The 12479-nt window shown below is 29.0% G+C and overlaps 1 protein-coding gene across 4 annotated transcripts in view; it reads left to right on the top strand.

The window, feature by feature from the left end:
- Positions 1-12479, top strand: part of LOC142324760 (uncharacterized) — a 40607-nt gene that overhangs the window by 14692 nt on the left and 13436 nt on the right. For 3 of the 4 annotated variants that reach the window (XM_075365720.1, XM_075365732.1, XM_075365739.1), the window contains exons 3-4: positions 1836-2293; positions 8055-8687. In XM_075365720.1, coding sequence (XP_075221835.1) covers positions 1836-2293; positions 8055-8687 — 1091 coding nt within the window. The remainder of the gene's footprint in view (positions 1-1835; positions 2294-8054; positions 8688-12479) is intronic. The other variant, XM_075365727.1, reaches the window with a different exon arrangement.

The following is a 12479-nucleotide window of genomic DNA, read 5'->3' as shown; positions in this document are numbered from 1 at the left end:
TGTGTCCCCACTAGTCTGTCCTTTGCTCTGGCAATGTAGTGCAAAGTAATTCATATACGTTAACTAGAAAAATAGAGTTAAATAGAAGACTGGTAGTGTTTATTGTTCATTAAGAAGAAACAGAAAGCAGTAAAATTGATTCCATTAACAACCAAGTTTAACTTTTAAAAAAGGAACATTGCTACAACATGGATAATCTTTTGAAAACCGATAAGGAGACATTCAAACATTTTTTAATCTAAATCAGTCTTATTTTAATTTTATCTCAAGTTTAGTGGGGAATAAGTTGTCAAGAAATATTATGAATGCAATGCAAGACTGGATGATACAAAGGAAAGGTTAGCAATCTTTTTTGATTTCTAGACACCGTTTGTATAAATATATGAAGGAGTAAAGCAATAATGCATTGTATCGTTAATATAGGAACGAAACAAAACCTTAATTACAGGAAACTTTAAAAAAGTAAACAAAAAAATAAACCTAAAATAAAAATTTCAAGCTTGTAATTTTTGCAATAAAATACTCAACTTTCTTGTTCTTTAGTTTTCTGATGTTCGTGTATGTTTAAATGTATGCATATTTTATTTTTGGTTTGTGTTTTTTCTTTCTTAATGATTTCTAAGGAACTTTTTTGGATATAGTATATTGGCATGATTTTAAATCAGAAAGTTAATAAATAATCTTTAATTGATGTGAACGATATAGTATCATTAAAATACATAAATTTCACATATAATAACTTTATTCAATATATGAAAATAAGCATTAAAACTTAATGAAATGAACTTAGTTAAATTTAAGAAAATACATTTTTCTACATTATAAATCGATTTTAAATTATTATTATTATTATTATTTGTTTTTTTACGGGAAATTGCTCGATGCATATTAACAAGTTTATCTTCATGTTCTTAAGATTGATTTAAATTACTCAAATCCCTTCATTCACATGCTTGATAGATGATATTGTTACGGGAGGAAAATCTGAATTTGCACTGAACTTGAGGAAACAGTTTATAGGACACATTGTTTAAAAAAGGTGTGTACTTTGAACCATGTAGCAATTGATACAGTTTTCATTTTTGAAAGTTGTTTCATTTTGACCAGGTTGAATTATTTTCAGAAGTTTTGAAAGAGCCATGAGGGTGAAATAGGGAATGTTATAGATAGAATAGGTAATCATTATGTAGAGTGATTCAGGAGGTATCCATCCCTTGGTGGTGTAATAAGGGTACTAACAGACTGGAACTAAAAGTTACTAATATCCATGGATCACCAAGATCAAAATGTATTATTACCTGGCAACAGATTGATGGCTGGAAGCAGTAATGAGGAGCCATTAGCTGTTCAGCTCTATTTATGTACGAGTATAAATGTGACTATTATGGAAACTATAGAAAATTAAGTTAACATTTATATTAAACCTTGTTTAGAGTTTATTTCTTTCAGGACATTTTTTTACAGGCGAACAAAGCTTGCAGTGATTCATTATGCATTATTCTAATATTATGAAAATTAATGAGGACCTGATGGGGATCTTTTCTGTAATTGATTTACAGTCTATTACTTCAGCTCATTTTTATTGGATTGTAATAGGTTTTTGCAAACTATTTTATCAGATTAAAATACACATCCTCTTATACTCTCATATTATTTTCTTCTTAAAATTTGACATTTACATAGCTACATGAGTGTTAAAAGTAATGTTCGAGAAATTGTATAATTAATTTGGGTCTGTTCTTATTTATTGTTTTTTTTATGGCTATAAATGTCATACCATTAATTTCTGTAATTTTAGTTGGTTTATCTTGTTAAAATATTCTATTTATTTTTAGATACATAATGAGCAGCTGTTGCCACCAATGCAATTGATAAAAGATGGTGTAAAAATTTCCAATACTCATAACAAGAATAATAGTAATACTAATAATAATAATAATAATAATAATAATAATAATATCAACAGCAACAAGAATGTGGAAAAGAAGACTAGTAATTCGTTCATTAAGAAAACAGTTAATCAGAATGACTTAAAGAAAACAATTCAGGATAAATTAAAACATGAAATGATTGATAGTAACAAAACTATTGATAATAAAAGTCTCACAGCTTGTACATCTACCTCTAGTCTAATTACTACTACTGTTACTATGACTACTAGTACTACAGCTTCTAATAGTACTACTGTTTTTTCTACTGCTACTACCTCAGTTAGTAGTTCTCTAACATCTATTAATATAAATAAAACTGCTGTTCAAGATAAAAATAGTTGCGTTAAATCTGTTAGTACAAGGTAACATATATAACTTATTTAATATGTAGTTTATACTGTCATTTAATTAAAGGTTTTTAGTACAGTTGTACTCTGTTTACACAGAGGTATGAAAGTAAATTAATTATTTTCCCTAAATTTTTGGGTAACCTGTTGTAGTTGACATACTTTTGTGTGCGATAGTATATATTTATCCAGACATACATTTGATCAAAAAAAAAAAATGCAGGGAATTGCCCTATTCAGTGGAGACGGTGTAAAAGGATGCATTAATTTTTTACTTCACACTACTTGTCAGCTTATTGTAGGTGGGATGCATAATTATCATCATCAGAAGTAAAGTTGTACTTGTCACAGTTGCTTTTTCCCTGGTAAAATGATGTTCATTATATATTTGTTGCAGGAAATAGAGTGGAGGTTCTCTTAAGGAGCTGAATATCATCATTCAGCAAGTTTGACATACTGATAGGCAACACCATATATTGCTTGTGAAAAAGGCAGTTGGAAACCACTTCATTTAATAACCCTATGGGGTAGTTTTTATTTTTTGGGGAATGATATGTCATATTTTGAAATGTGTTTTTTCTTCTATCAGAATGCCTACAACCTACAGTTATAGGACCTGATACACATAGTAGGAAAATTATTATGTTGTATGGTTTTTACATTTTGTGTGACTGTTTTATCACACTATTGGAGAAATTAATTTGACTGGTAGTTTGTTGTAGATCATTGTTTTATATTTCTGTAGAATAGCTGCAAAGTTGATTAATAGCTGTAGAATAGCTAGAAAGTCGATTATTTCATTGCTGATCTAATATAAGATGTTCATGCCAAATGCATGAAATTTTGTCAGAATCAGTTTAAGAATTAGCATTTATTTGTTTTCATATTTCCTCATCACTGTTGGCCAGTCTGAAATTAAATTAAATTAAATTGAATTAAGCTGCTCTCAGCTAAACAGATAGTAAAAAAATACAAAGAGCAGAAGTTGGATAATGTTCAAGCCAGAGTACGTGATGGATTTTGACAATCAATTGTATTAAAATAATCCAGTTTTTGTCAATTATCAGCAGTTTTTTCTAGTGTGTCAAAGAATTGCTTTAAGAACCTGCAAAATATGACATGGCATCTGAAAAACTTTGTCTGATATTTGAATTTATTTTATATAGACATTATTTTGGCTAATTAAATTTTAAGTTTTTTTTCTGATAGTCTTAGAGCCACGTTTCATTACTATGATGATATTATTCTTGTTTTTCCAATTTCTGACGAATAACTGCATAATACTTATTTTTACCATACATTAAGATATGTGGACAAATTTTGACACTATGGCAGTATGTTTATAATACTCAGGTATATCAGTTGGAGGATCAGGAATGACCATAAGAATATGTTGTAATGATAATGTATTAATTAACTTGTATAACAATTATAGCACAATTGAGGTTCTCAATCTGTTGATGAACCCAAGGCATCGATCATAATAACTTTGTGATTAGACATACATGAAGTGTTCATTGTGCTTTGATCTTCATCAGTTTTCAAGAATTTATGAGTTAGGAAGTTTTCAATATTAAAAAGAATTAATATTTATCTACTATTATAAGCCAGCAAGCTGTCAAATTAACTACTGCAACACAATTTTTGACTAAGATAGAGTTACTACCAATTACCAATGATGTATTAAAACAGTTTTTTTACACATTGTATGTAGACATTACTGATTCAAAGAATTACTACTTATGGATGGTTTTTGTAAAATTTTCTTTTTGGTGCCGACAATTACTATAATGGTTAATTTTAATTTTGTTATTGTCAGGTTAGGTGTTTTTAGAAAAAGTAAATTTAAGTTTCTTTTATTTTGACTTAAACAAAAAAAAACCACAAAGTATCTGATCAGCTTCTCTCTGCACAGACTATACTATCTCTATTATCATGTGATTTGTAAATTGAGCATGCTGTAATATTCTTATTGTACCATACCCAAAAACTTTCACATATTGGGGACTTTTAATAAAATGTGAGTAATTCTATCATGATTAAGCCAAATTATTAAATTTTTCAAAGTTGTTGATGTGATCTTGTGGGCTAAGTTGGGGATCTATGTACTTATTTAAATTACATAATAAATAAATATATAATTTAATTGCTTTGAAATTTAATATTATTTAAATATTTTCCAACTTATACACCATTGCTTTTAAAGTACCATTACTGTTACTGAATGTTGGCAGACTTCTAGGTAATTTCATATCTGTTCACAGTTGACCAGAATAAAGAGCTGGTTGATCTAGAAACTACTGCCTTAACTTCTTCAACCATGAAATTGTCCATCATCTTGGACCTCAGTTTTCCATGATTTTCCTTTAAGTTGTGAGACATAGAAGCTGATAATTTTCTAAATCCTTCATCGTTTGTGGGAAGTAATTGAGTTTTTCCTTCTTGTAATTTTAGATACTGCTGTGCTGGTATCCATCCTTTTCGGTACATCCTTATATGAACCTTATCGCATCAAATATTTATAAGCAATATTTGATAGACCCACCTCTTCTTCGGTTGCGTATTCAACAATGCTTTTGTTAAGTCCAAGACTAATCACCATATATTAGTTCAGAGAAGATTAGTGCTTAGTCATTCTTTTCCTCAAACTTGAACTTATTAAATTTCGGCTGTGTAGGACATTCCTTGTTTATAGAAAGACTGATCTGGCTTCTTCTGTTCTATTCTTTATCTTGCTGGATTGTTCCAAGTCATCATACCACGACTATTCCAAGTATATAAAATTTTGTACTCATCTATGAGAAAAAAAAGTGACCATTGTCACGGATTCTATGTGCACTTACTATAACATATTTTGTCCTCTTAATGTTAATTGCAATTGATGTCGGCCAGCTACTTGATTTTTCACTATTTTGTAGAAAGTGCTCAATTTAATATAAAGAATGGATCTAAAATCAACCCTATCAAACACATCACCTAATGTGAACATCATCAGGTATTCCATCTTCTATTTGATTATTTGCTTTCTGGTTCCAATATAGATTAGCTTTAAAATTAAGTTCCCCATCATTTATTCTCACCCTCTTCAATGTAATCATCCTCTCATAATGCCTGACCTTATCAATAACATTCTTATAATCCGTGAAACATAGATACACATTATGTTCATCATGTTGTGCATCTTCAGTATTCAGGTCTGGTACATCTAAATATATATGATTTGACAGATTAACTATATGATTTCCTTTGCAGTCTCAGATAAAATCTTGAGAGTCTCTATAGGTTCCTTATCTGGGTCTTTAGCTTTGCTATATTTTTTTCGGTGTAGCAACCACTGACTTCACTTTCCAGTAATATAGGAGCATCTTCCATATCCAGAGCATCATGTACTTCCATTGTTCTATCTGCAAAATTTTATCTTCCAGATAAAATTTGGAAGATCATCCAGCAAGCTGTCCTCTGACATCACAAGCAAATCATTATGTCTATTTGCCAACTTATTGTCTTATATCTTAATGGCCAGTCAAAAGGTTTTTAACCTTTTATGGTGATTAAAACTGATGAATCTTACCATGCATTCCTCATTTTACCACACTCTTTAGTGATCTAGTTTTTTTTTTTGCCTTTTGGGTCTCCGACCTAATAACTTGATCTGCTTTTATATTTGGTGGTCTTTTTTTATATTTCCTTCATCCTTCCATCATATTCAAGGTATGATCCAACATCCCTGACTACTTCTCTTCATGCCTCTCAAAACTCAATTTTTCTCTGATTTTTCACTTTATCATGTCAAGTGGAATAACAAATAATTTATTATCAAATACTTGAACAGTTGCAAAACAAACAGTGCAACCTATTGTCAAATGACAATGTCATTTGTCATTTGACAATGATATTACTCCCCTGCTACATTACAATATGATACATTTTTTAATAGTACTCTCCTGCTTCAGTTCAAGCCTTCCTTAAGATACTTCACTGGGAAGTGGTTCAACATCTATCATGCAATCTGATCTGGCTTCTCAGGGATTTTGATTTGTTTCCCTAAACTAAGGCAATTTTATGGCAGCAGTAATTTTGAGAGTGACGAAGTCAAGAAGCAGAAGTGACTGAATGGCTAACAACTAGTGACAGATTTATTTAATGATGGAATAGAAAAACTAGGGAAATGGTATGTTGAATGTTTAAATTAAAAATAGTGATTCGCAGAATATTTTTATTGATTTATTTTTAGAAATATATTTTTTATTTTGTGGAAAGAACATTATAGTGAACTATATTTTTAGATTAAGATTTAAGTAGAATACTAATCATACTTAAGCAAAAAAAATAAATAAATAAAATAATGGTTTTAACATTTTGCTGGTTTTAACATTTTAACTTAATATTTTTACATTTCCCTGATGTTAAATGCCAAAGCATGCTACCTACTAGTCATGGATCAAACTAAATTGTTTTTGCTCCTGATTAAGTCAAACCAGGTACTTGAATGTTTCTGATTAAACAAGTATCAAAAATGTTAAGTACCTGTTGCCAGAATACCTACTAAGCAGAAAATAATTTTCTTATACAGGCAGGCACTGTTTCTGTCTATCCTGACAGAAACAAAGAACCAACGGTTCTCTTTCTATTATTGTTTCTGTAAATCTGTTCCAATTTGCAGTGTTTTGAGATTTGAGTTTCAGTGGCATAGAATCCTTTGGCTCCCTCTTAGATTATGTAACCATACTAACGCATCCATTGTGTCAAAACAGTACAGTTTACATACGCGCTTGCCAAGGTACAATGTCTGATTACTTTGTTTAGTTTATGACCACAGCTTTTTTTAATTAGTTCTCTCTGCGTTGATTAAAAGTTGATAATGAGTACAACGGCATTTAAAATGGTGGGAGGGAAGTGAAGGCAATTATATATGATTAGGGTTCAAGTTTAATTGAACTGAAAGAGAATTAATTGGTTTGGTTTCATTTTAAATGATTAGAACTGTAAGTGAAATGAACTATCCAATTACAGTGCAGTGTCTAGTTCTACTCAGTAGAACTAGACAGTGAGTCTCTAGATTCTTCACACTGAGTGCAATACTGCTTAGCTTGTGTACGTGATACAGAACTTACCAGGTGATATAGCTGTGCACTGATTTTGTGTTTCTAATAGACACTTCACTTTCTTTTTCTGTTTAGCCTCCAGAACCATTATAAGGTATTACTTCAGAGAATGAATGAGGATGATATGTATGAGTGTAAATGAAGTGTAGTCTTGTACAATCTCAGGTCGACCATTCCTGAGATGTGTAGTTAATTTAAACCCAACCACCAAAGAACAAAACAGTATCCACGATCTAGACTTCTAATAAACACTTTTATTTAAACCAAGATGTTTGATCCTTATTATTCGCCACATCCCTATTACCTACTAGGAAAGCACCCTAAGAGTGACTGAAATCCATATTAAAATAAGGATGACTGGATAGAATCCTTAATTTACCATCTTGATGCATTTTGGTAAATACTTACCAAACCTGGTAACAAGTTTTGGTGGCACCTCCTTACTCTTACCTGGCCAAGATGCAATTTACCTTCTTGCCCAGGACCATAAACCTCTATATTACTGTTGATGAATGAATTGCTTGATATTTTAATTTTTTATTTATTTGATTAGACTGTTAAGATAAAAACAGTGCAGTGATTATTAAAAAAGTAAATGATAATGATATGTTGACCTGAAAATCTTATTTATGTGTAATTTATATAAAATATGTTTTAATAATTTTTTTCAGTAGTAATGGTGAACCAGATAAAAGTAAAAGAGAGAAGTTAACACTAACATTAAAAAAAAATGAAGGAGTTTCAGATTCTTGGTCTGTGCCATCTCCAGCAGCAAGTAAAAGAAAAAGAAGTGTTGAATCACATCAGGGTTATGAGTCGCAACATACGAATGCTGATGAAGAATCTGTATTATCTCAAGGAGCAAGTAAAAGGAATAAAAGTGTTGAACCACATCAGGATACTGAGTTGCATCATATGAATATTGATGGGGAAATACATTATAAAAAATGCAATAGTCAAGATAAAACAACCGAAACCAGTAGTAGTTCTTCCAGTAAAAGTAAAAAATCCAATCTGAAAGAACATAATGGACAAGAGATAAAAAGAAATGATGCTGCTATGAAAAAAAGTGATTCACTACTACGTCCTGAGCCCCAGCAGAGTTCTAAAACAAAAGAAGTTAACAATATTAATAGCAAAACAGATGATAGCAATAAAGAACAGATTCCTGATTATTTAATGGTTACCAAAATTCCAATGTCAGGAACTGTTTACACTTGTTTTCATTGTGAACAAACATTTGTTAGTCAGACGACTGCTTGTACTCATAAATGTAATAAATTACTGCATATGTTAGCTCTCAGGTAATTGTTTAATATATTGTTTTTACTATTATTATTTTTTAGATTGTGATGAGGTTAATTTATGTTGATTTTCTAGGTTAAATGGAATCTACATGTTAACATTATTAACAATAAAGTGTGCTTTTTCTAGCCTTTAAAATAATAATTTTGCGTATAGTAACTTTTTTTTATTTATTCAAATTTTTTTTTGTGTTTCTTACCTCTTAGTTTTTCAATAACCATTAATAATTTATCTGTTTAATAAATGATCTAGTATGATACTGATTACATGCCAAAGTAATGCAAAATACAGAACTTGATAATTAGGATACATAACAGAGATACCACACTACACAAATTAAATTATTCAGAAAAATAATTTGTAGTTTGATACCTCCAGCATAACAAATACTTATGCTCTTGTAACAATACATATTTTTTAATTAAATCCATTTGTCTCATCAGTATTGTCTTAATATTAAAACATAAGTAATTTTACAAAAGTAATCAAAAATGAACATTAAATAAATTTTAATAATTAAAGTAACTTATGGAAAATTATTTTCATTAGTTTTATTTTCTTTGATATAACCATACCAATTTTAATTGATGTAGATTAATTAATTTTGAATAATTTGCAGTTTTATTTTTAATTTTTCATGATATTGTATTTTAACTTGTAATATAGAGATGTTGCTGAAGATGATCTAAATTGAATTTATCTATGACTGGTTTATAGTATTTGGTAAAGATGAATTTTTCATTATTTTTTTCTAGTATTTGACATAAAGAAAAAGCTACGTTTAGTGGTCATTGAAATAAGTTCAGAAATAGAAAATTGTGAAAACAATTTTCAAAAAAATTTCATTTAATCTAAAACTACATAGCCATTTCAATTGTTAAACAATTATCATTAGGACATAACTTGGGTGCGGTATCTTCATTGTCTATGTTTCCCGAGATAAATTTTTACTTTTCCAATCACTCACAGTAGTTAGTGATGTCTATTAGGTGGGAGGACAATCTAATTTGGAAGATTGAATAATTTAGAATGTTTTAGTTAATTTTCTGCTTTTGACTGAGATTTCTTAAAATGTTATTACACATACAGATTCTTAAAATGTTATTACACATTTTCTTGTCAAGTTAGTTTATTTTTTCACTGTAGTTTATCTAAACAGTAGAAGTACTCCTTTTCTAGTGTTTCTTAATTATTGTGTATTTAGTAATTAATTAATATTTATCATTGTCATTTTTTTTGTTTCATTAAAAATAAATGTTTGCATTTTTAATTAGTTCCTCTGTATATCCTGTTAATAATTTATATAATAAAAGACAGTTGCTGTATAGTTTTTTACTTTAATAATTTTTTTTTAACGATTTTTGATATTTTCTGTTTTCAGTTTATTATTTGATAGTTAACTCTTTATTACTGTCAGTGAATATCTTCGCATGAAAGACAATTCTCTTGAGGAGTTTTCTCATGTGCAAACCCTGAGATTTTAAATACATGAAAATTTTATATTGGTAAAGTTTCTTTCTAAATAAATTGTGACTGTAATTAAACATTACACTGCTGAAGATTTTCTTATTATTAAAATTATAATTGTTTTATTTTTCTCTCTGGTGAATAAATGAATGAATTATTTTAACGCAATGACTACTGTGAGGAATAGTGCAATAGCATTACTGGGATAATAGCAATAATAATAATAATAATAATAGCAATACTGGGAAGTTGGCATTCTTCATCCTCAATGATAGATTTTTTACTAGTTTATTATTTAGCATACTTGTGGCCTTCATCCTAAGTTTGCAATCTAAAAAAAAAAAACATTTTCTAAGAATAATGAAAGAAGTAGTCAGCAGTATACTTGGCTACTCAAGATATAAAACAGCGAAATAAGAAAATTACATTATTAAAGGAAAAACAATATCAGAATTGTCATTGGTTCCAGGAAGGTTAAATAAAATGTTAGGCTTATGATAATGCCAAATATGATAGAACATGGTGTAATGGAATAAAATTATTGCTGTGAAACAAGAACAGAGTACTGTTGCATGATATCAGTTTGACAAAGATATCGAGAGATTACACATATTAAAACTTTTAAAAATATACAATTTATTTATTCTTCATTATGTTACTATCTACAGAATAAATAAATTATTATACAAATAAATCAAATTTATAATAACTAATGAAAATTAATATATAATTTAAGAAATTACTATGTTATTGAGATTATAGTTAGAAAAATCATAATGTCCTTTATGCAAGGATTATTTACTTTTACTATTTAAAAAAGGAAATTAGCATTAACTAGGTTTATCATTACTTTTAACATTAAACGATTTTATCCCCAGTTCACTATAAATTCACAAAATAACTTTTTGCACTTAACCAAAGAACACTGTTCCACTTTTATGACAGAAGAATACACTTGTGACTCACTTTACACTTGTATATTTTTACTGTTATTGCTTACATTGTAGCTTGTTGGCCCTTGAGATTATTTATACTTGTAGGCCTGAGGCTTGTCCTGATGTAAAAGCAGGTGATAAATTTTTGCATTTTTAATTAGTTCCTCTGTATATCCTGTTAATAATTTATATAATAAAAGACAGTTGCTGTATAGTTTTTTACTTTAATAATGAACATTATTATTACTTTACTAATGAAAATTAATATATCATTTAAGAAATTACTATGTTATTGAGATTATAGTTAGAAAAATCATAATGTCCTTTATGCAAGGATTATTTACTTTTACTATTTAAAAAAGGAAATTAGCATGAACTAGGTTTATCATTACTTTTAACATTAAATGATTTTATCCCCAGTTCACTATAAATTCACAAAATAACTTTTTGCACTTAACCAAAAAATCTTGTTCATTTAAGCATAATAGCTTCAAAATCATTATTATCCCAATTATTATTTTATTGTCCAGAATTCTTACTATTCAAACCTTCTGCTCTGTTTTAACAATCTTACCGTTTCTCTTGTTGTGTTTCTCAGTTTTCCCCTTTTTACATTTATTTGTCTGTTACATTCTTCCTTTATTCTCTCACACTTTCCATTTTTAGAACATTCTCTACCGTCACAGACCTTTACAGTGAAAAAAAGGGTTCACCACATTTGACCAGCTATTGCTAGCTATTTATGAAACACAATAAGGTAGACTCATGATGAAGCTTTTTAATTTTTGCTGGGCAAATGCTTCTATGGTTTTTCAAAGCAGAACTTAAAATACATTCAACTTATTTTAAGGAAGCATATTAAATTCTCTAACTGAGAATATTCCAAGAGAAAGTGTTCAGACAACTTTACCATCCCATGCTGCAATAACAATTATCCATTTCAGAATTGGATTAATTGGTAAGCTGCATTTTGCATCCTTACAGCCCAAGTGTTTCAGAATAATTGAGATGTCTCAGGTAGTAGTACTCTGGAACTGGAAGAGTACTTGAGAGTTTTAGGGCATGAAGTAAGGTAAAATGCCAATACTTAGTCACATTAAATGAATCAATTATTGTAGATTACCAAAAATTTGGTGCAAGTGATAAAAGACAAGAGAAAAATGGCTAAGCCAGTGTAAATGAATAAATATGTATTTTACGTACTGTACTGGTTGTGTATTTTGTTCTAGTTTTATAAATATCAATCTTTTTAACTAAACATTTTAGTGCTATTTTAAACATACTGTTGCTATTTTAAAATGGTAGTTGTAAGAGTTTCTTTTTATTTCTTTACTTATTAAGTATTCATTTAAAATATATATATATAAATTCTAATATCTTAATTTAATT

The sequence above is a fragment of the Lycorma delicatula genome, chromosome 1 (genome assembly GCF_047948215.1).
Source record: "Lycorma delicatula isolate Av1 chromosome 1, ASM4794821v1, whole genome shotgun sequence".
NCBI classification, from domain to species: Eukaryota; Metazoa; Arthropoda; class Insecta; order Hemiptera; family Fulgoridae; genus Lycorma; species Lycorma delicatula.
Note: the sequence above shows the minus strand (reverse complement) of the source record. Positions and strands in the feature narration are given on the sequence as shown.